The sequence below is a fragment of the Orycteropus afer genome, unplaced genomic scaffold, assembly GCF_000298275.1.
Source record: "Orycteropus afer afer isolate SDZICR_OR568_19922 unplaced genomic scaffold, OryAfe1.0 scaffold00159, whole genome shotgun sequence".
In the NCBI taxonomy this organism is placed as follows: domain Eukaryota; kingdom Metazoa; phylum Chordata; class Mammalia; order Tubulidentata; family Orycteropodidae; genus Orycteropus; species Orycteropus afer.
The window spans coordinates 483573-509593 of NW_006921746.1; the positions used below are offsets into that span (position 1 = coordinate 483573).

Genomic DNA, 26021 nt, shown 5'->3' on the forward strand with positions numbered 1-26021 from the left:
CAAGCTGAAAGAACTGAAGAAAAAATTCAAGCCTTGAGTTGCAATATTGAAGGACCCTAAGGGCAAAATATCGAATGATGCAGGAAGCATCAAAAGAAGATGGAAGGGATACACAGTGTCACTGTACCAAAAAGAAATGGTCAAAGTTCAACCATTTCAGGGGGTAGCATATGATTAAGAACCAATGGTATTGAAGGAAGAAGTCCAAGCTGCACTGAAGGAATTGGTGAAAAATGCGGCTCCAGGAATTGACAGAATACCCATTGATAATGTTTCAACAAAGAGAGGCTGAGCTGGAGGGGCTCAGTTGTTTATGCCAAGAAATTTGGAAGACAGCTACCTGTCCCTATTTATGCCCTTCCAAAGAAAGGTGATCCAATAGAATGTGGAAATTATTTAAAAATAGTATCACACACAAGTAAAATGTTGCTGAAAATAATTTAAAAACAGTTGCAGCAGTATATTGATGGGAACCTCCAGAAATGCAAGCTGGATTCAGAAAAGGGCATGGAATGATATCATTGCTGGTGTTAGATGGATCTTGCCTGAAAACAAAGAATACCAGAAAGATGTTTATCTGCGTTTTTTTTGACTATGCCACGGCATTTGACCATGTGGATCATAACGAATTATGGACAACATTGTGAAGAATGGAAATCCAGAACACTTAACTGTGCTCATGAGGAATCTGTACATAGACCAAGTGGCAGTTATATGAAGAGAACAGGGGATACTGAATCATTTATAATCCAGAAAGGTGTGCATCAGGTTTATAGCCTTTCACCGTACAATCTGTATGTGCTGAACAAATAACCTGAGATGCTGGACTATATGAAGAACGATGCAGCATCAGGATTGGAGGAGGACTCATTAACAACCTGCCACATGCAGATGACACAGACTTCCTTTCTAAAAGTGAAGATGACTTGAAGTATTTACTGATGAAGATCAAAGACTCCATCCTTCAGTAAGGATTACACTTCAACACAAAGAAAACAAAAATCCTCACAACTGGACCAATAAGCAACATCACGATTAAAGGAGGAAAGGCTGAAGTTGTCAAGGATTCTATTTCCCTTGGACCCATAATCAACACCCATGGAAGAAGCAGTCAAGATATGAGACAAAATAGTGTACTGGGCAAATCTGCTGCAAAAGATGTCTTTAAAGTGTTAAAGAGCAAAGATGTCTCTTTGAAGACTAAGGTACACCTGACCCAACCCATGGTATTTTCAATAGCCTCATATGCATGTGAAAGCTGGACAATGAATAAGGAAGACTGAAGAAGAACTGATGCATTTGAATTGCGGTGCTATCAAGGAATACTGAAAATACCGTGGACTGCCAGAAGAACTAATAAATCATGTCTTTGAAGAAGTGCAGCTGGAATGCTCCTGAGAAACAAGAATGACCTGACTTCATCTCATGTACTTTGCCCATTTTGTCAGAAGAGACTGGTCCCTGGAGAAGGATATCATTCTTGGTAAAGTAGATAGTGAAAAAGGGGAAGATTCTCAATGAGATGGATTGACACAGTGGCTGTGACGATGGGCTCAAGCATAGCAAATATTATGAGGATGGTGCAGGACTGGGTAGTGTTTTGTTCTGTTGTACATAGGGTCACTGAGTTGGAGGGAACTCGACTGCACCCTAACAAGTTTTCTGGTACTTTGTTGCACAGCCCTATAGGGAAACTATTACCCCTTCAGATGTCCCTCAGGGGGAAAGGGAGACCAACCTTTTCAAGACGGGAGGAAGTTATGGTCAACACATGAAAAGGCTCCTGTGAAGGGAAGGCCATGAATTTATCAGGGAGTAACTGCTTCCTCTGAGGCTCTGCCATATGGGAGAGTATGGTGTTTATCAGGGTGAAGGGGAAATAACACACAATATGTGTTACAAAGACATTTTAACTCTTGTTGTGATTAGCCTTTAAGTTGATTTCAGCTCATGGAGACCACATATGCGCAGATCGCCAGGCCTACCTTCCAAGGCACCTCTAAGTGAATTTGAACCACCAACCTTTTGGCTAATAGTTGAGGGCTTAACTTTTTGTACTATCTATACTTTCTTACTGAAACTGTATTCCTTTTCAAATATGCCAGGGATGCAAGGAGATGCATCATTATTTTGGCCTTGGGTTGGCCCCTGCTCTGATAGCATAGTGCCTAAGGCACTTGACTGCTAACCAGAAGGCTGGCGGTTCAAACCCACCAGCCACTCCTTGGAAGGAAGGTTGGGCAATCCTACTTCCGTAGTGATACTGCCTCGGAAACCCAAGGAGGGGTCGCTATGAGTCGGGGCTGACTCGATGGCAAATAACAACAGGGAGCTCTGGTAGCATAGTGGCTAAATCACTTGACTGCTAACCAGAAGGCTGGCGGTTCAAACCCACCAGCCACTCCTTGGAAGGAAGGTTGGGCAATCCTACTTCCGTAGTGATACTGCCTCGGAAACCCAAGGAGGGGTCGCTATGAGTCGGGGCCGACTTGATGGCACATAACAACAACAACAACAACAGAGGAAATAACCTGTACATAGACCAAGAAGCAGTCCTTAGAACAGAACAAGGGGATACTGCATGGTTTAAGATCAGGAAAAGTGTGAGTCAAAGTTGTATCCTTTCACCATACTTACTCAATCTGTATGCTGAGCAAATATTCCAAGAAGCTGGACTGCATGAAGCAGCAGCATCAGGCCATGTGCAGATGACACAACCTTACTGGAAGTGAAGAGGACTTGAAGCACTTACTAATGAAGGTCAAAGATGACTGCCTTCAGTATGGAGTACATATCAATGTAAAGAAAACAAAAATCCTCACAACTGGACCAGTAAGCAATAAATTTATCAATTTATCATGATAAATGGAGAATATATTAAAGTTTTCAAGGATTTCATTTTACTTGGATCCACCATTAAGTAACACCCATCGAAGCAGCAGTTAAGAAATGAAATGATGTAATGCATCAGACCACTATGCTGCTAAAGACCTTTTTCAAGTGTTAAAATACAAAGATGTCCCTTTGAGGACTGAGATGTGTCTGACCCGAGCAATGGTATTTTCAACCACTTCATATGCATACAAGCTGGACAATGAATAAAGACCAAAGAATTGATGCCTTTGAATTATGGTGTTGGTGAATAATATTGGATATAACATGGACTGCCAGAAGAACAAACAAATCTGTCTTGGAAGTATAGCAAGAATGCTCCTTAGAAGCAAAGACGGCAAGGTTTCATCTCACGTACTTTGGACATCTTATCAGGAGGCACCAGTCCCTGGAGAAGGACATCATACTTGTTATAGCAGAGTCAGTAAAAAAGAGAGCGACCTTCAAAGAGATGGACAGACACAGTGGTTGCAACAATGGGCTCAAACAGCAATGACTATGAGGATGGCATAGGACCGGGCAGTGTTTCATTCTGTTGTGCACAGTATCGGTATCAATCAGATTCTATTTGACAGCACCTAACGGCAACAAAAACAGTGGAAATAAGGTTTGATAATTGTTCCTCTACTTTTGTCACATTACTACTCCTGATCTAAGCACTCGTTGGTGGCTTGAGACGTGCAGAATTACCTAGCCTTTCCTGAACACACTGGATCTTACTCCCTCTGGGGTACATACATGGGGAACATACTCTCCCTTGACACAATATTATCACTGAATTATCATTCACTGGAGCAATGTATTTCTCTTCACCAGAGTCTTGGCTAAGAGTGCACTGAAATTTCTATTTGTAAGAGCCTTTTTAATTAGGAGATTCATTTCTGTGGGGTTGGCTATGAAGCGGACACTGTGGCTGATCAGGTTATCCTGGGAAGTTGGCAGGTGCAGTTTGCTTTAGAATTTCTTCAAAGTGAGACTTCCTCAAAGAGCAGAGTATAATCACCTTGGGTTAGCATAGTCCTGTGTTGCATCAGAGCTCCTGAATCATGCAATGAAGGGGATAGTGAAGATGCCTTTGCCCAAGAGAAGGGCTATATTCCTGACACAGCACAGAAGGCACTTTCTAAATTCCTGCAGTCACCACATGTGCTGCCAGCCCTGTGAGAGGGCAGCAAAGTCAGCACTGGCTCCCTCCAATTAGAGTGAAGTGGGTCCAGGCTTGGGCATGGCTTGCAGCTGTCTGTATTTCTGTCTTCCTGCTATTTGTCATCCAGACTGCAGTTATCACTGGCCCTCAGAATGTTGAGTCTTTTCCCTGAGGATAAAAACAGTGCAAGTTTGCCCAAACCCACTGCCAGAGTCAATTCCAATTCATAGTGACCCTATAGGATAGAGTAAAACTGCTCCATAGGGTTTCCAATGCTGTAAATCTTTACAGAAGCAGACTGTCTTATCTTTCTGCTGCAGAGCAGCTGGTGAGTTTGAACCGCTAACCTTTGGTTAGCAGCTGAATGCAGTAACCACTGTGCCATCAGAGTTCCTTTACAAGTTTGCCAGGTCACAAAAATGTCCTTGGGTCAAGTATCTGGACTTCTGCAAGACACGGCCTTTCTGCTGAGGTGCTTCTCTAACAATCCAGTTCTCTTACTCCTGCAGCAGGTGCTTTCCGGGGTGCTTTCAGTTAAGGTCATTGAATGAAGTGGGCCAGGTGGGGCCTCCAGCCACATCATGCTCTCCTGCACTGTAAAGTACCTGGTTTCTACATCTCTTAACTTTTAAAGAAATAGCAAAGAACTATATTTTTATATAAAATCATGTAAATTTAAAAATGTTTATGATTCTTTTTCATCATCTTTTAAAAATACCATGCAGGCAAATTTGAGCATATCTGAGGACAACACCCTACATACAACACTTCCTGCCAGCTTACCATCTCTATTCTAGAGAAGAAAAAGGTTAGCCAGTTCATAGGATCCTGAGTACCAAGTGATAGCTCTCTGAAAGAAAAGGCTCCCTGCCAGTCTCTCCCCTCTCCATGTGTTTATCAGCTTGGAACAAATCAGAGTGGTGGTTCACAGGCTTGGTAAGAGGTACAAAAGTGCTAGTAGCAGTTAATGACAAGGCTAAGAGGCAATTAGACTGCAATGAGCTATAACACCCTCTCTAGTGGGTGCCTGTAGGTATGCTCTGGCCTCTGTCTTTTCGTTGTTGTATGCTGTTGAGCTGATTCCAACACACAAAGACTATTCAGGACAGAGTACAACTGCTCTACGGACGTTTCCAAGGCTAAGTCTGTATAGAAGCAGACTGCGACATCATTCTCCGCAGAGTGGTTGGTGAGTTTGAACCATCGACCTTTCAGTTAGCAGCCAAGAGCTTTAACCACTGTGCCAGCAGACTGCCTTCTCCTCTTTTTAGGATGACTGATACATTTGGTAAGGGGCTAGTGGTAATAGTGAGCCCCCACTTTTATTCTTTAGCCACCCTACTTGCTCTGTTTATTACTACTTGGAAGATGCACTGATATCGCCAGGGGTCAGAGAAGCTATTTGAACCACTTGTGAGAAGAAGGCACTAAAATTTCACTTGTCACAAAAACTCTGGGAAGTAGGGATTATGAAAACTCATCATGTTGATGAGAAAACAGGCCCAGAGAGTTTAAGTTAACTTGCCTATGGTCCCATGGCCAGTGTATAACAGAACTAGGATGTGACTACAGATTACATGGTATCCATACTCTTTACACACTTTCTACTATATCACACTTTTAAAGTAACGTTATCACAACATTTCAGTAAGACACACCTATGAAACATATACGTATGAAGCTAGATGGCATGTAATTATGTAGGTATATATGTAAAGTTAGAGATCACATCTGTGAAAAAACCCTCCATTTTGCTGGTTATAGCTATGAAGATTCACCTCAATTATCAGTTGTTGTTGTTATGTGCCGTCGAGTCGGACTCGACTCATAGCAACCCCTCCTTGGGTTGCCGAGGCAGTATCACTACGGAAGTAGATTGCCCAACCTTCCTTCCGAGGAGTGGTTGGTAGGTTTGAACCCATAGCTTTTTGGTTAGCAGTCAAGTGCCTTAGGCACTATGCTACCAGAGCTCCTCAATTATCAGTAAGTGCTTTTTAATAGATACTCGTCAAATTTAAATATTATGGCTTCCTAGAGCTAGGAAGTGGCTTTTAAGCTTCCCGATTCTAGTAACAGCTGGATACAAAAGTAACACTCACCTAACATCTAGACTCTTCACCTCGTATATTCAGCAGAGTTAGACAGTAAATCTTTTAATGATACTAAGCAGCATTTCTTTTTGAAATCTCATGCAGGGTTTCTCATAACACTTCACACTAAAGCCTGCATGTAAGAGCTGCATTCTGTTTCATCCAAGGGGAAATCATTTTAAAAATGAAAAATTTTGTTTCACATCTCCATTGCTATCAGAAACTACACTCAAAACATTTTGCCTAAGGGAAAACATTATGATGGCCCAATATTTGATCAATTTTGCTTTACGCACAATGAGGTTAAAGACTGGGCAGATACTTAGCAAGATTCCAAGGAATAATAGGGAGAGTGAATCCCTGAGTGGAGCAAGCAGTTAATGCACTTTGCTGTAACCAAATGGTTGGAGGTTTGAGTCCATCCAGAGGAACCTCGGAAGAAAGTCCTGGCAATCTACTTCCAAAAAATCAGCCGCTGAAAACCCTGTGGAAGTCAGTTCTATTCTGACACACAAGGGGTTATCATGAGTTGGAATGGAGTCAATGGCAACTGGTTTAATGGGCAGACACACTCTAGTGCATTTCATTCAGGCATCCTCTTCACTTTAATCTGGCCTTTTTGCTTTTCATCTATACTCTAGTCCTGGCACAGGAGATACTTTTTTTTTGTGCAGCTCCTCCTATTTGAGGACTCCTTTTGGGAGCCCTGGTGGCATAGTGTCTAAGGCATCTGACTGCTAACCAGAAGGCTGGTGGTTCAAACCCACCAGCCACTCTTGGGAAGACAAGTTGAGCAATCTACTTCCGTAGTGATACCATCTCAGAAACCCAAGGAGGGGTCACTATGAGTTGAAATCGACTTGACGGCAATGAGTCTGGTTTTTGGTTCTTGTATCCAGGGGCTTGAGAATGAAGGAGACTTTTTCTTCTTTCCCCTAAGATTCACTCTTAGTGTGTAGCAAACTAATTTATTGGTGAACTCTAGAACTAAAAGTAAGTTATAGGAGGTAAAGGATAGTATTTTCTGCAGACTCCTATCTACTGTCATGGCCTAGCAATGTGTAATTTGGTAGACCCTGTCATCATAAGGGTAGAGCCTTTGGTCTTTCTGTATGCAGAACTGGTAATGCAAATTGCACTTTGTTTTGCTAAAGACTAGGACTCCCTAGTGTTTCAGCAAACTGATTGCTGAGCTGGTTTAAATGATGGCTCCTCTCATATTTCTTCTACAATTATACGATGCTCTGCTCTAAGGTTTTCTGCATAATGCTATTCAATAAAGGCATTTTCTACTATATATAGAGAGAAATTCCTCTAAAGTTGGACAAACAAATATTAATTTCAATCAATCAATCTAGAAATAGTTCAGGCAGTCTGAAAGTGTCATGAAATAGAAATTCATTCATTCATCCACTCAACAAATAATTACTGAGTACCAACAATAAGCAAGCACTGTCCTAGGAAATAAAGATAAAATAAAAATAAACCAAATGCCATTTAGTTTGATATACTATTTATTTATTTAGTTATTAATATGGACAGTCTACTATGCAACATTACAGATGTCTTTCAAAACCTATAATAAAATATAGTCCACTATCCAGCCCAGCAGAAGACAATAAACAAAAACATTCTTATAGTAAGTGTAGCATAAACACTCACATAGTCCCCTTTCTTGGACATCAAAGTGAACAGTCAATCAAAAGATTCTTTATACCTCCATTGGGGTTTTAACTTTCTTGAATTATAGTTGTCTTAAGAGTTCAACTTAGGTCACCCCACAGAGATGTGCAGCATCTCATGTTGGAGAGGAAGGAGCTTCTGTCACTTCCTTGGCTGAAAATGCTGTTGTTCTGCAGCATTCCATAATGGAGGCCATCTTGCCGTTAAGCCAGTAGTTGTCAAATTTGGGCATGGGGAGAAGGTTGGCGCATCACAGAGATGTTCTGATTAATTTAAAAAGATTGCATTTAGAAGTTCTAAAAATTCATTTGGTGGAAGTAGTGGCAGTGAAGAGCACACTATATTTCATCAAGGGAGTCTTTGCTATCTCTTGAGTCCTGGTTCTGCCATTCTCTCTTAGAGCCTTTAAAATCTTTTGCAGTTCTCAGTGGGAAAGTGGAAGTGTGAAGTCTAACACCTACTGGTAAGGGGTCATGAACTGGACTGGCTACTATGGCTTTTATAACCTGCTTCCTTTATCTACAAATTTATTTCTTAATCCCTTCTATGTCCTGCTAATTCTAATATAAGATTTAAAAGGGCAATGAATAATGAAACTTCTTGCTTTCAAACTGAATGATGAAAAATAGCAAATAAATTCATTCTCCAATGAACTATACTCAATTTCCTCAGTTGAAAACAAGTGCCAAGTGACTTTTAAAGACAAGGCTTGGATGATGCTAATTAACTGAAGGAAGAAGTTCTGAGGTGAAAATGCACATATATTAGAATCCAAAAAACAAGATGCATTAATCTAATAGGGGTTCTTGAACCCCTCAGTTTCACACTGAAAGCTACAAATGTTTTCAACATCAAGCTACTGATGACGGCCAATTAAATATGGAATCAAAAACCTCAGGAAGTCTTGACAAGTTTGTGGCAGTTTCAATATCCTACATAGTTAGGAAAAAGGAGAAACCACAGGGTAAAGAGTGAGAGCACTGGAAGTTGATTTAACTCTAGGTATCATAGGTTTGACCTTAGTAGGTAAGGTTAATGAATGAGCAGCCATAGAGGTTTTTTTTTGGTCACTGTGCTTCCTAAGCACCAAAAATGGAACTATTTTTACTATTCAATTCCATCTTTAATAAGCTAGACAGGTTCTGCTGCATTGTTGTGTTTCTAATTTGTCAGTAGATAATTATGCAGTTTACCAAGTGTGAGGAGCAAGTCATTATGTAGTACCAAGTTTACATCATTGTAGGGCTACAACATGCACATTCTACTTAATGTAGCTCAAGTAACGGGAATACAAGAGAACAGTTATGGGTGGAGACTTGTTTTGACAAATTCATGTTCACACTAACTATGGGTTTAGAAATCTTATTGGGCAAGTACCTATAGTAGTTCTTCAAGTGGTATTGGAACATCACATGCATGCACAAAGTGATATGGTAGAGAATGAAGCAGAAGAGGCAGCTGGATGGAGGACAAAGGGGCAATCAGAGAGGGGATGACGCTGTGTATCAGAGAGGGGCAGGTCTCAGCTTTCCACAGTAAGTCTCTGCTCTGTGAGAGAGGCTTGTTGGGCAACATTTTTGTTCTCATGACTGCGAAGTTTGGATACAACATCTAGAAAAGCCAAATCCTGTACTTCCTTGTGTAGAGATTCTGGAAGACAAAAATAAGATAGACATGCTTCTGTTGTTTGGTCTAATTTTAGTGTACAACCTAAAATATTTCTCAATATTTATTTTATCAGACGAGTTATTTAAAAAAAAGAACAAAAAACAATTCTGGAAAAAACACAGCAGTAGCCTAACAATGTCTTTTTATTTTTATTTATTTATTTTAACGATGTCTTTTTTAGGGTATATAATCATCATCATCAGAAAACCTTTATTTGCTATTTATATAAAGATGAATTCGATGTCAAGTTTTGTGGTGTAAGGTTGATTAGTGTAATGAGTTAAACACAGCTTATTGTGAGATTTCTAGGTTGTCTTAACTCTATAACCAATTCAAATAAAAAGTCCAATGACTTATGGCAAAGTCTCAGATCTACTCAAATTAATTTTGTGGAAAATTAAAATTTTACACTTCATATTCTTTCAACAAATTTCTGTGACACTAGGTTCCCTTTTAGGTTTCTTCTCCTGCTTCCAGCTCTCTTGCTCCATTTAACTCCAATTAAAGAAAAGTAAAGAACTCCTGTTAAGACTTTAAGAACTACTATAGGGGAACTCTGGTGGCACAGTGGTTAAGGCATTCAGCTACTAATCAATAGGTCAGTGGTTTGAATCCACTAGCTGCTCTGTGGAAGAAAGAAGACAGACTGCTTCCATAATGATTTACAGCCTTGGAAACCCCATGGGGAAGTTCTACTCTGTTCTGTAGGGTTGCTACTAGTCAGAATCGACTCTATGGCACTGGGTGTTTGGTTTATAGGGGAAGATTCAGGTCTAGTAAGTTTAATTCATTCAATCCACAATCCCCAAACTGATGTGTTTATTTTGGTAAGACTGAGTTACAAAACTAGGAAAAATCCTTAAGTGATTTAATGTCTTTTTCTAAAGTCTATGATGTAACTATTCTTTCATTTCTTTTAAACCTACATCAGCTAAGTGGCAAGAGTACCTGTATCTTAACTCTGTGTTCTGCATTTCCTGATTATTTGACTTGCACATTTACACTCTGCATTATCCTCATTCTCTCCTTTTTTAATATACGACTTAGTTTCTAACCAAAAGTATATTCGTTAGCATCAGTACAGCTTGGGCTTACATAGTTTTACTACATTCCCAAAGGTACAGGCTAGATCTGATTATAACAAAGAATTTTGTTAAAATTACTGTTTCTTGAAAGCAGACTTGAATACCCTAATTGGGCTTTCATGTCTCCTAATAAAGAGAGCAGCTACACTGAAAGCTCCTAAAGCAACAGGGCATATTTTAGGCAATTATCTGTTTATCTGTGTGAGTGCCTTAGCTTACCATCCCAACCCCTACCCTTCACAGTATCACCTTAGCTTGGTGACAACTCCTTTAGCACGGTTCAGGGGTCCATCTCATACCAATAAAAGGGGAATATCACTGGTTAGAGCATATACTTTTCAAATTAATTTTTATTTAATCAAAATAATACATGAATATAGTTAAATAGTATTAAAAGGTTTACAGAGAACAGCAGCAGTTCTCTGTTCCACAATAGTCTACTTGAAGTCCTGCAATGACTTGAAAATTTAGTTTATTTGTGCACATTATCTTCAACTTCCTCTTTTCCTATTTTTCCAATGCAATTATATCACAATTTTAATTAAACAAATATTCATTGTATACATTAAGACTATAAACTTTTTGTTCTCAGCTGAACCACTTACCACCACCAAACACAAACAAACAAATAAACCCAATGTCATCACACTGATTTTGACTTACAGTGACCCTGTAGGACAGAGTAGAACTGCCCCAATAGGGTTCCCAAAGGTATAAATCTTTACGGAAGCAGACTGCCTCATCTTTCTCTCATGACGTGGCTGGTCAGTTTGAACTGCCAGCCTTTCAGTTAGCAGCTGAGCAATTTAACCACTGCTCCATACAGTAACACTATATAAACTTTCTATTCTCAGATGAGCCACATAATATAGTATTATTACATTTTCTTACAACTATTACTTTTTTTCTGAAGTAAATAATTCTTTTTTATTGTTATGCTTTATCTTCTACATATTTATAATTAATTTCTCCCAAAATTGTATGACAGAGATATAAAACTCTTGGTATGGTCAAACTATCAAGTAATCTAATCTTTCTTCTTTTTGTCTCTCTTTCCTTCCCTTTTCTCTCTCTCATCCTTTATTTCTATTTGAAACACCTTTCCTGAGGCATCTACTCTAGATTTGATGTTTAAACTAGTTTCACATTAACCATAATTCTTAAATTCAGGCTTGAAAACATTTTCTTTACCAAAGGTACTCCAATAAATATGGTTATTTTAAGACTAGCACTCAAGTAGTTGCCAGGAAACTATGATGATATCCATGTTACTCCTTTAAAGTATCACTATCTAGAAGGTGGGAGCTCTGGTGGTGCAGTGCCTAAGGCATCTGACTGCTAAACAGAAGGCGGGCGGTTCAAATCCACCAGCCACTCCTTGGAAGGAAGATTGGGCAGTCTACTTCCGAAGTGATTCTGCCTCAAAAACCCAAGGAGCGGTCGCTATGAGTCGCATCTGACTTGACAGCAGTGAGTTTGGTTTGGTTTTGGATCTAGAAGGTAGACTATTGAAGGAGAGAGTCTAGGGGTCTAGGGGGGGGTTCTCTTCCCCTTAGCATTCTTGAATGTTTGGCCTTAGGTAAGAGGGCCAGATATTCTTACAAGGAAGATCTGGGTAATGATGATACATCAATTATATAAACTAACCATATGCCAACAATTCGGAAGATGGGAGTAGATATACTTATCCCTACTCCTCCCTCTGGTAGCATAGTGGCTAAGACACTTGCCTGCTCACCAGAAGGCTGGCGGTTCAAACCCACCAGCCACTCCTCGGAAGGAAGGTTGGGCAATCCTACTTCCGTAGTGATACTGCCTCGGAAACCCAAGGAGGGGTCGCTATGAGTCAGGGCTGACTCGGCACATAACAACAACAACAACAACTCCTCCCACTAAGTACAATTAAAAACCCTTTTATGTATTTAACACTACATAATCAACAAACATACAAGACAATGAAAGGTGGAGAAAAGAAGGCAAAATGGCTAGGGAACTAAAGAATGACATGGTGGTGAGTACTCTGGGCTTTTGTTTTGCCTCTTATATCCAAAATTTAGACTGTAAAAAGCTGGCAGCATGGAAATGCCAACAGTGCAAAGAAATAAAGCTCCAATATAAGCCTTCTCTCTTTAGCCAAAAAAGCACTAGTTTTCTAAAAGAGAACAAACTTTTAGACAATAACCATACTATCCCAAGTACAGAAAAAATTGTGTCCCCAGCCAAACCCACACCAGGAAGGCCATGGAGGGAAACTAGACTTCCACCCTTGCCAGGCTGTAACAGGCTACTCCAATCTTTCCCAGGAGCAGGACGGGGAATCAGACAAGGCTGAGAAGGGGGCTAGGATTTTCATCTGTCAAGTAAAGAGGCCCCACTCCCATAATATCTGTAGAGATTACAAGAGGGGCCTACATCTCCATGCCTAGTTTGCAGTAATGAGGCTTCTCTTCATCACTATGATGTCAGTGGTGGCCATATGGAGGTGCAGTAATGAGGTACTTCGACTCCTCCCCGCCAAGTAGGTGTCAGTGGAAGCCTAGTGGGCTGCCAGAATTCCTACCTCTATCAGCAATAACAAGAAGCTCCTCACCTCAGGTATCAAAAGAGGTGGAGTAGAGAACCCAATGTCTCCTACCTGGCACTAATTAGACAGCATTCCCAGCCCCCTTCCTGTGCTTTACAGATATCAAGAAAGCCAACTAAAATAGGTTTTAACTAAATTCATAGTCTTATAATACCCCCAAATCACTCATCATATCAAGAACCTAGAAGATCGAAACTGAATGAAAAACAAAACAAAACAAAGAAATCCACACCAACACACATCATAGTCAAACAGGTTCAAATAAGATCCAGAGTCTTACAACATAATACCCAAAATGCCCAGACTGAATAGAAAAATCACTTCTCATAAATAAGGAAACTCTAAACTGAGTGAAAAAAAATAAAGAAATTCACACCAAAACACATCATAGTCACACTTCTGAAGGCTAAAGACAAACATAATCTTGGAAATAGTGAGACAAAGGACACATTACTTACAGAGGGAAAACCATTAAAAAGACAATAATTTCTTATGAGAAACAATAAAGGCCAAAAAGAAATGGCACAACATTTTTCAAGTACTTAGAGGAAAAAAAAAATTAAACTTAGAATCCTACAACCAGGAAAAATATGCTTTCAGGAATAAAGGTGAAGTCAAAACAGTCTCACATGAAGGAAAACTAAGAGGACTCTTGTCACTAGCAAACCTACCCTTAAAAAAATGGCTACTGGAAGCTCTCTAAACAGAAAGGAAATGACAAAAAGAAAAAAAGAAAAGAATCTTGGAACAGAGGAAGGAAGAAGAACACAGTAAGCAAAACATGTAGGTAAATACACAATAGATTTTTCTTCTTGAGTTTTCTAATTATATTTGGTGGTTGGAATAAAAATTGAAACACTAATGTGGTTCTAAATGTATGTAGAAGGAAAATTTAAGGCATATTATAAATGAGACAAGGAAAAGGAAGCTAAATACTATAAGGTTTTTATACTTCATTTGAACTAGTAAAATGACAGACCAGTAGACTGTGATAGTATGTATATAAAATGTAATACTTACAGTAACCACTAAAAAAACTATACAAAATAATACACTCAGAAACACTATAAATGGAAATGGAAAATGTGGCTATACCAAAATGGAATTCTAAAAAATGTCTAAGCAACCCACAGGAAATCAGAAAAATGAAAACAGAAAAAAACAAAGAACAAACAGAAAACTAAATAGGAAACTACAGATTTAAGACATAATACATCAATCATTACATTAAATGTAAACGGTATAAATATACCAATTTAAAAGGACAGAAAGAATTAAAAAACATGACCCAAACATATGCTATTTTCAAATATAATGATACAGCAGGTTGAAAGTAAAAAAAGAAAAGCAGTAAAAGATCTATCATGCAAACTTTATCAAAATAAAGCAGCAGTAACTATAATAGTATCAGATATAATAGACTTCAGAACAAAGAAAATTATCAGAGACAGACAGGGACATTACATAATGATAAAACGGTTGATCTATCAAGAAGGCACAGCAATCCTAATATGTATGCATCTAAAACAGAGCTCCAAAATATGTGAATCAGAAACTAAAACAACTGAAAGGAGAAATCAACAAATCTACAGCTATAGCTGGAGACTTCAACACCTCTCTCTCAACATCTGATAAAATAACCAATTTGTTACATAACCGGCAAGGATAAAGAAGACCACCACCAACAACCCTATAAATTTTTAATAGAAATTTATAGAATATACCACCCAATGACAGCAGAATATATACTCAAATGCCCATGAAGCATAAACTAAGGTATGCCAATATTTCTAGAACAAATTCTTTAGTTAGTATAATACCATACAAAAACAAAACCTGTCATTACAAGAAAAAAAAAAAAATCATGGTTAATGAAACATATAGCTATTAGTTTCTTAACACTGATTTTTGTCTACATTTGCTATTCATGACACTTTTTATAGTTATAGTAAGAATCTTCTGTGAATATTTTCAATGTAAAAGTAATTATTTTTCATCATCAACTTATTTCTAACATAAAGCCAGCATTTACAATAGTAAAACCTGTGATAGCCAGAACCTATGTAGGGCAGAAACCTGTTAGAAGGACTACTCAAATATTTTCCACTAAAGAGAGTGATAGGAAAGTCGTAGGAGACTGCACTGTGTAAAAGGTGGAAAACTTGTGAGAATCAGAAAAACAAGGCAGTACTGTTGAGTTCTGGCTCTCACAGGTTTCACAGTATTATTCTATATTAAATATTTAATGTCAACGAAATGCTGATGGACATCAAATGATAAAATAAATACTTACCAGATCCCATGAGAGCACAGACAAGGACCATAGAATTATATTTGATTTCAGGAGCACTTCTCTCATCTGCTAGCAGTCTGTGTAAAATCTGTACAAGTTTAGCACTTTCTAGATCTTTCTCAGCAGTGCCTGATATATATGAAACAAATTAAGTAAAAGTTATAATCACAGTGTAGGAAGCTGGTACAATTGAAACACTGTTCCTTTTCTAAAATGTGACCATGTGAAAGCTTCCAAAAGAGACTGAAAACAATTTAGACCTCATGAATAGAAGAAACCCAGATAACAGCAGACATTTCAGGAGTTTGGGCTTAACATTCACCAAAACACAACTTCTTTTAATATGAGGCAATTAAAAAAACTTTATTATGGAAAACATTAAACATACACAAAAGTACAGATATTATAAATGATACCCAATGTACCTATCACCATCTTGAAGAATTATTAAAACCAGTCTTCTTTCATTCATCTCTCTCATCCACTCATTCTCATCCATCTCAAGTAATTTAGGAGCAAATCCTATAAATCAGATCATTTCATCCATAAATATTTCAGTACGTATCTTTAAAAGATAAGGACTCGTGGCTAAGGCACTTGACTGCTAACCAGGAGGCTGGTGGTTCAAACCCACTAGCCACTCCTTGGAAGGAAGATGGGGTGATCTACTTCCGTAGTGATACTGCCTCGGAAACCCACGGAGGGGTCGCAATGAGTCGGGTCCGACTCAACGGCACACAACAACAACAACAACAATATAATTCCTGTCAAAATTATAGTAAAGTTTTCTGTAGACATAGACAAGCTTATTCTAAAATTTAAATGGAAAGTAACAGGCCCTAAAATAACTGAAACAATCTTGACAAAGAAGAATAAAGTAGGAGGAATTACTGTGCCCTATATCAAAGCTTTGGGAGCAATGTTGGTTCACAATTATAAAATTCTCGCCTTTCACATGGGAGACCTGGGTTCAATTCCCAGCCAATGCACCTCATGTGTAGCCACCACTCATCTTCCAGCAGAGAATCGCACACTGTTATGATGCTGAACCAGTTTCAGCGGAGCTTCCACAGTAACACAGACTAGGAAGGCCTGAGAGTTTATTTCTGAAAATCAGCCAATGAAAATCTCATGGATCACAACGGTCTGATTCACAACTGACCGTGGGGATAGTGTAGAACTGTTCTGCTGTGCATGAAGTCACCATGGGTTGGGGACCAACTTCATAGAATTTAATAGCATATTAAAGGTCTACTATATACCTACATTTATCAAGACAGTGTGGTATTTGCAAAGAGGCAGACACACAGATCAATGGAACAGAACAGAAGACCCAGAAATAGACCCACACAAATATGCTCAAATGATTTTTGACACAGGTGTAATACTATGGAGAAAAGAGTCTTTTCAACAAATGGTGCTGGAACAATTAGACATTCAGGCAAAAATAAGTATCTTGACCTAAACCTCGTATCTTATACAAAAATGAACACAGACTTAAAATGTAAAATGATAAAACTTTTTGGGGAAAATAAGAAAATCTTTGGAACCTAAACCTGTTGTTATAGAGTGATTCTGACTTACAGTGACCATACAGGACAAAGTAGAACAGCCCCATGCGGTTTCTGAGGCTGCATTCTTTATAGAAGCAAACTGCCACATAATTCCCCTGTGGAGTAGCTGCTGGTTTGAACTGCTAATATTTTGGTTAGCAGCCCAGCACTTTAACCACTGAGCAACCAAGGTGCCCCTTTAGCACTTACCACTAAGAAGAGAGTTCTTCGAGTTGACACCAAAACCACAATCCATAAAAAGAAAATAATAATAATCTGGACCTTATCAAAATTTAAAAAATTTTTCCTCTGTAAAAAGCCCATGTAAGAAACTCTGGTGATGCAACAGTTAAGTGCTTGGCTGCTAACCAAAAGGTTGGTGGTTCGAAGCCACCCAGCAGCTCCAGTGGAGAAAGGACTGGCAATCTGCTCCTGTAAAGATTACAGCCTTGGAAACCCTACAGGGCAGTTCTACTAGGGTTGCTATGAATCACAATTGACTCAATGGAACCTAGCAACAACCAAAAGCCCATGTGAAGAGGATGAAAAGACAATTTACAGGCTGGGAGAAACTAATGGCAAACTACATATTAGAAAACAACTAGTATCTAGAGTATATACAGAACTTTCATAACTCAAGAGTTAAAAAAAACAAACAATCCAATTAGAAAATGGGCAAAAGATACGATAGACATTTCACTAAAGAATATATACAAAGAGATAGTAAATAAAATAAGCACATGCAAAGATGTTAAACATCATTAGCCATTAAAAAAAAAAAAAAAGAAAAAGAAAAGAAAACCAAACCTACTGCCATCTAATCGATTTTGACTCATAGCAACCTTCATTGCGTTTCCTAGGTGGTAAATCTTTACCAAAGTAGGTTGCCCCAAAGTTTTTCCGCAGTGTGGCTAATGGGTTTGAACCACCAACCTTCTGGTTAGCAAGTCAAACGCCTTGGGCACTGTGCCACCAGAGCTCCTTTTTATTAGCCATTAGGTCAATGCAAATTAAACCACAATCATTACATAGCTCTCAAGATAGGTTAAAAAAAAATAATAATAATGACAAGACCGTATGCTCATAAGAATGCAGAGAAAGCAGATCACTCATGTACTTTTGTGGGAATATAAAATAGTATAGGCACTCTAGAAAACAGTTTGGCAATTTCTTTAAAAAAATAATCATTCAACTATGATACAAACTAGCAAGTGCACTTCTGGGCATTTATCCCAGAGAAAGGAAAATTTATGTTCATGCACAAACCTGTACACGAATGTTTACAACAGCTTTATTTTTAGAAGCTTGACATTAGAATCAGTCCAAGTATCCTTCAACAGGTGAATGGTTAAACTGTGGTATATAACTTAAAATACTACACAGCCATAAAAAGGAATGTATAACTGATACGTGAAACAACTTGGATGACTCTCTAGGTTATTAAGTTGAGCAAAAAAGTCAATCCCAAAAAGTCACATACTATATGATTCCATTTACATAATTATTTTTGAAAAAGCAAAATTTTAGAAATAAAGAAAAGAGTGGCAACTGCCAGTGGGGAATGAGTGTGGGAAGGAGGCATGTGTGGTTATAAAAGTAACACAGGGGGCTCTTTGGTCTCGGCAGCAGAAGTGAGATGATGAAGGGAACGTCATTGTTTAGGGAATGTCATTGTTTAGATAGCGTCGCAGTAAGACGCACACACTGTGTTGCCGCTGTGGCTCTAAGGCCTACTATGTTCACAAGTTGACCTGTGGCAAATGTGGCTACTCTGCCAAACACAAGAGAAAGTATAACTGGAGTGCCAAGGCTAAAAAGCAAAATACCACTAGTACTGGTCGAATGAGACACCTAAAAATTATATACCACAGATTCAGGCATGGAATTCATGAAGGAACAACACCTAAATCCAAGAGGGTGGCTGTAGCAGCATCCAGTTCATCTCAAGGATTTCAACCATTAGTTGTGCAATAAATGCTCTGGTATTAATATATGAACCAAAACAGGTGATAACATTGTATGTAATTTATCATACACACGTACAAATGAATAGAAGTAAAACTGGGATTAATCTGAATAAGACTGACGGATGGACCATGTTAGTATCAGTATCCTGGCTGCAATATTATATTGGGAGAAACTGGGCAAAGAATACAAAAGAGCTATTATTTTTTTTTAACAAATGCATGCCAATCTGTAATTATCAAACGCACACAAAGAGGATAAGGATTCTTAAAATATCGTATTGTATTTTTTAAATTATATATAATTATCCCACAAAAATTAGAACTTGAGATCAAATAGCCAGTAGGAATATAAAGTTGGAGAAATGCAGTTTTTAAAGGATGATTTGTATTACAAAGAATGTAAAGATACATAGTCATTTTATAGAGTTTTATGGCATGGTAACCTAGGCAAATGTTCAAGTATTTGGAAGCTGATGAAATTATAGCTTGTGTGGAAGATACTAGTTATAAATGGCATAAAACCATATTCATCCCAGGATGGGAAGTAAAAAGTATACTGAAATTGATCCATTACTTTAAAGCCATTCAAAATCAGGCCATGATTCCAGTTTGGTATTAAATATCCTCACTGACTCTTTCATAGACTTCCCCTTAGAGGTATGTGGACTTCTAGACTGACTTATATAATCTACCCAAATCATGTGGGAGATGGTAACCGTAGGCTAGGCTAGGGCTAGAACTAATCTCCAAAGGGGTCACAGAGACCAAAGCATCTCTAACCACAACATCAAAGTTACTGTAACCAAAAAAACCAAACTCATTGCCGTTGAGTCGGATCCAACATTACTGTTGGAATAAATGTTCTTGAACTCTTGTATTTTATCTTTAATATCTCTGGTAATTAAGGTGGTGTGTGAACTTGGCTGGGCCATGGTTTTGAGTGGTGTGGCACCTGGATACAGTTATTCCCTATGAGACAGTAATCATCTCCATGGTGGAGTCTGCTGTGAGCACCTACATCAATTTAAGGAGAGTTGCCTTTGGGGTGTGGCCTGCTTCCACTATATATGGCAAAGCTTTGAGAAAGGTCTCTAGACTATATATGGCAAAGCTTTGAGAAAGGTCTCTAGCTTTCTGGCACATCTGGATCCTGCATTTGGCTGAGTCTTCATCTCTAGTTCCTGGACTTAAACCAGTAGCCTGCCATGTTGCCTACTGATCTTGGTACTATGCCATTTTACCTGCCGACCTTAGGTTTGTCAGCCTCAGCAGCTAGCAGCTGCCTGAGTTAAGAGATGCCTCCAGCTCCAGTGGGCCTGGAACAAGAGGCAGAGCTGATGCCCAAGGTCAAGGAGACTTTTACCCAGCCCTTAGAGCCAGCACTCTGAATTTGGCCTTCTAGCCTTCTAAACTGTAAGAGAATAAATTGCTGTTAGCTAAAGTCATCCATTGTTTTATTTATGTTACAGCAGCACTAGAGAACTAAGACAATATCCAAGTATATTTTATAACCTACTTACAGTATTCCTTTGACTTGTTAAAATTATAAATTGCTTTAAAATTTAAAACTCATTAAGAAGAGGAAAAATTCTTATCTTTCATACCTCAAATCTGAGTAAATCTGACACTAGAAGATGCATCAAATTTGATTTTTGGTTTCTCCTTGCTAGGATGGGTCTGCTTGTCCATTTGAGAATTATGGATATAAATCATCAGAAGGAATTAAGAGGTGATCAGTTACAAGATTTATTGAATTAGCTTTGAACTGATCAAGACATTGCCTATACCAAGTCTACAGTCCCCTTCTGTGTAAAGTGACCTTAGGCCTTAATCTGTTTCAGAGATTGGTTTCTGAATCAAAGGTTGCTGTACAAAGGCTAGATGCTTATGAGCTAGCATCTCATGAAGAATTCTTCCCAACAGGAATGCCCCATGTTAGACAGAAACTAACTGAATCAATTAGGCTCTTCTTTTGGGGAATTCTGAATGCAAAACACATGAAAGAGTAACATAGAAGCTGAGAATTCAGAGAGAACGCAATGCTACAAAGCAACAGGAATCATGTGTTAGAGAATAGGAGATGAAAAGAAATAATCAGTAGTAGAGAGAACCAGCAGAGATGGAAGAAAAAGGCTGAGTCACTAAAAGGGTAACACATTGCTATACCTGTTATTATATACCCTAAATACAATTTCATTTCTCCATGAAGCCCACTGAAAATATTTTCTGTACCTCTATGTTGTCTTAAAGTAAGTGGCTATAACTTAAAGTAATATTTTAAAGTTAAACTAACCCTAAAGTACTAAAAATGTTGCCAAAAAGCAAAACCAAAAGAAACAACTGTGATAATTATGGAGTATGATTTTCCATATACATAGATAAAGCTGCAGAAAATTTTTGTAAAATGCTTCCAATCAATTTTGTCTGACTTCTGTTTTACTCCTATGCTTCTTATCCAGATAAAAAGAGGAGGTCATTGAAGTACTTACCCAATTCTAAAGCTGCTATTAGTGCCAAAGCAACAAGGGCTTCATTCTGCATTATTACATGTTCACTAGTTGCCATGGAAACTAGATGCTTGATACCACCACTCTGTACAATGGTTTTAATTACATCCTACAATAAATAAATATCACAGAATTATACACTTTAATTTTGAACATAAACTGCATTACAATCACTAAAGTTATTGTTGAGTGATGTTCTGACAGTGTCTTATATGAATCTTACATTTAACCACTTTTTTATTTACAGCAGAAAAAGAAAAAGCTTCTAGTTTTAAATAAATTCTTCAAAGATGGCAACTTAAATTCTCTGAGTAGTAAAGACCATTGCAGTTCATATCCAGGGCAAGGAATACAGTCCTAGAAGTTAACAAAGCCAAAGAAAAATACCATTGCCCTAAATATTGACTTGCCACAAGGTGCACAAAATATGAAATAAAAAATGTTCTTTTTTAAAATTTTTCACTATCAGGTTATTATCCCCCAAACACTATGGGTAAAGTTTTTTTTTTTTTTTTTTTTTTTGGTAGCTTTTACCCCTTGGTTGGACCTGACAAATAAGAGAACTAGAATACACACACAAAGGGACTTGAGCAGAACTTAAATGAAACTTCTCTTCTCCTTCCATTTCCCATGGAATGTATAGCTCTCCATGGAATAGAAAGGAGTAGGGTCCAGAGGAATCAGTAAATCCTAGCATCAACATTTATTCATCATTGGCTTTGATCAGATCACTGAACCTCTCTGTACATCAGTGACTTCATCATAAAGCTTGAATAAAACTAGTGTGTATCTCCTAGATTTCTGATAATTTAAAGGCTACTACATGAAAAGCACTTATAATCAAGTCTGATAAAAGTAATGCAAAAACACTGGTCACATTTCTTTCTTTTTTTTTTTTTTTAAAGTTTCAACCTTTTTATTCAAAGCAGCTTCTCACAACGTATAAATACTGCTGCATGTCTGCACACCTGAAAAATACTTCTAAGGCACCCAGAAATGTGTTCATACACTTTACAGGACCATTCACAAAGAGAGTGTGCATTTTGCTCAAGACAGTTAACATCTGATAACTCAGAAGATTCTTACCCTTCAGTACTTACCCAGTCTCAGGAAATATTTACATTGTGGTGAGACGAGGTGAGCCGTACCTGTATTATAATTCTATGAAGTAACTCCTACTTACAAATATTCAGAACTAGTTAAAGACTCTCTCATGATAATCTGGTAAAATAAAATGAGTAGCCTAATTTGCACAGGGCTCGACGGATTTTAGTGTGTGTGCTATATCCCTGATCAAATCCAAATACTCATGTGGTGGGCTGGCTCAGTTTTTGGTAGCTTGCTTCATCATCAGAAGTTTGGCAGTAAATCTTACCAACAGAACGTAACTTCTTCAGCATCAATCATTTCTCAGTCAATGAATCAATGACTTCATCATAAACGAAAATGGAACATCATCTGGTGTGAGAAATGCTTCTCACACAAAACAGGAACTGGAATAGGTCGGTGCAGAATAAAAGGAGGTAGAAATTTGCAACTGTATGATCATACTACTCAGCATAGACACATCTGAAAAACTGACACTGGAGCTTCCTCTTCAGATGAAGTGGGCTACACTGACCAGATAACCTAGAGGAAATGCCAAACCTCCAATTTTTATTATATGGATAAACTCTGGGACTGCATGGCAGAAACACCTACATGAGATCTGTCTTGGAAACTCTTATTTCAGAGCCTTTTCAAAGTAACAACTAATTTCTCCATGTGGCCAACCAGGGGGAGCATGAGGCTGGCAGAAGTGTGCAGTTTCTCTGTGCCACAAAGCATGCCCATCTCTGGAGAAATGTGCCCACCATCCATGAAACTCATGCTTTGTTGGAATAATGGAATTCCTTGGTCCTTGGTTTTATGAAAGGCAATATTTTCACAATCCTGTCAACATGGAAATCAGCAAATGATAGCTGGGAATAATGATATGGGGAGAAATTAAATACTAGATGGAAAACTCTACAGTCTTCAAACTTTGCAGTTGCCATAATGAGCTCAATGAGGTCATATTTATTTCTAGCACTTATTTTTTTCTCTTCACCCAACTGAGAGTTTTATTCTTTTAAAACTCTTGGATTAAATATGATTTAGCAAAAAATCTGAATTATAGAATATTTTTAAAGTAATTATCTGTTGTTTGGTATTCTTAGATGCTGTTGAGTGAGATCAGACTTACAGCAACCCTGTTAAACCTATGTATAACAGAATGAAACACTGTCCAGTCTTTTGCTATCTTCACAATGTTGTTATGTTTAAGCTCACTATTGCAGCCACAATGTCAACTCATCTTGTTGAGGGTCTTCCTCTTTTTCTCTAACCCTCTACTTTACCAACCATGATGTCTTTCTCAGGGGCTGGTCCCTCCTGATAATATGTCCAAAGCATCTGAGAGGAAGTCTTGCCATCCCCACTTCTAAGAAACATGGTGGCTGTGCATCTTTAAAACAGATTTATTTGTTCTTGTGGTCCATGGTAAATTCAGTATTTTTTGCCAAAGCCATAATTTAAATGCATCAATTCTTCTTCAATCTTCCTTATTCATTGTCCAGCTTCCTCATGCATATGCAACCAAAAACCAACCCACTGCCACTGAGTCGACTCAGACTCATAGCAATCCTACAGTAAAGAGTATAACTGCCCCATAGGGTTTCCAAGGCTGTAAATCTTTATGGAAGTAGACTGTCTCATCTTTCTCCTGCAGAGTGGCTAGTGGGTTAGAATAACCCTTTTGGTTAGCAGCCTAACGCTTTAACCACTATGCCACCAGATCTCCGTTCATGCATATGAGGCAATTAAAAATATTATAGCTTGGATCAGGCACATCTTAGTCTTCTAAGTGACCATTTTGCTTTTTAACACTTTTAAAGAGGTCTTTTGCAGCAAATCTGCTGAATGCAATACATCATTTAATGTCTTGGCTGCTATTTCCATGGGCACTGACTGTGCATACCAGTTAAATAAAATCCTTCAAAACATCAATCTTTTCCTGTTTATCATAAAGGTGCTCATTGTTCCAGTTGTGAAGATTTTTGTTTTCTTTATGTTGAGGTGTCACCATCCACACTGAAGGTGGTAGTCTTTGAATTTCATCAGTAAGTGCTTCAAGTCCTCTTCAATTTCATCAAGTAAAACGATATTATCTGTAGTATACTGTAGTATATTGTAGGTCATTACTAAGTCTTCCCCCAATCCTGTTGCTGCATTCTTCTTCATATAGTCCAGCTTCTTAGATGATCTGCTCAGTATACAGACTGAATAACTAAAAAGGATACAACCCAAAAGCACACCATTCTTGATTTTAAACCACACAACACCCCCTTGTTCTGTTCAAACTGACTCTTGATCTATGTAAGGTTCCCAAGCACAATTAAGTGTTCTGGAATTCCCATTCTCTGTAATGTGATCCATAATTTGTTATGATCCACACAGTCGAATGTCTTTGCACAGTCAATAAAACACAGGTAAACATCTTTCTGGTATTCTCTGTTTTCAGCCAAGATCCATCTGACATCAGCAATGGTATCCCTTGCTCCACATCGTCTTCTGAATCCAGTTTCAATTTCTGGCAGTTCCCTGTTGGTGGACTGCTGCAATAGTTTTTTAATTATCTTCAGCAAAAGTTTACTTGTGTGTGATATTAATGATATTGTCCAATAATTTCCACACTCACTTGGATCACCTTTCTTTGGAATAGGCATAAATATAGACAAGTACCTTTCTTCTAAATTTCTTGGCATAGGTGAGCAGGTGCTTCCAGTGCTGTATCCATTTCTTGAAACATCTCAGTTGTTATTCCATCAATTCCTGGAGTCTTGTTTTTTTGCCAATGTCTTCAGTGCAGCTTGGAATTCTTCCTTCAACACCATTGGTTCCTGGTCTATGCTACCTCCTAAAGTGGATGAACAATGACCAATTATTTTTGGTATAGTGACTCTGTGTTTTCCTTTCATCTTCTTTTGAAGCTTCCTTCATTGGTTCAAACTTTTGCCCACAGAAACCTTCATTATTGCAGCTCGAGGCTTGTATTTTTTCTACAGTTATTTCAGCATGAGAAATGCTGAGTGAGTTCTTCCCTTTCGATTTTCTAAGGCCAGGTCTTTGCACATTTTGTTATGATATTTAACTGTTTTCTTGAGCCACCTAGTCCACAACTGGCCCATAGCCTTATTCTGACAGATGATAATGAGCTTCTCTATCATCTCTTTCCACAGATGTTGTCAATTTGATTCCTGTGTATCCCATCTGGTGAGTTCCATATGTATAGTCACCATTCACTTTGGTGAAAAAAGGTATTTGAAATGAATAAGCTGTTGGTTTTGTGAAATTCTATCACACGATCTCCAATGTAATTTCTATCACCAAGGCCATATTTTGAAACTACTAATCCTTCTTTGTTTCCATCTTTCATATTCTACTCACCAGTAACAGTCAATGCCTTTTGATTGCACATTAGTTTCAGAGTGCAGAAGTTGGTAAAAATCTTCTATTTCTTCATCACTGGCAT

General features: G+C 38.2%; 1 protein-coding gene across 1 annotated transcript in view; it reads right to left on the reverse strand.

The window, feature by feature from the left end:
* Positions 1-9334: 9334 nt before the first annotated feature.
* Positions 9335-26021, reverse strand: part of RAP1GDS1 (Rap1 GTPase-GDP dissociation stimulator 1) — a 238173-nt gene continuing 221486 nt past the window's right edge. The window contains exons 13-15 of the mRNA XM_042781729.1: positions 21452-21578; positions 15443-15571; positions 9335-9462 (exon numbers count right to left, since the gene is read on the reverse strand). Of these exons, the coding sequence (XP_042637663.1) occupies positions 9335-9462; positions 15443-15571; positions 21452-21578 (384 nt within the window). The remainder of the gene's footprint in view (positions 9463-15442; positions 15572-21451; positions 21579-26021) is intronic.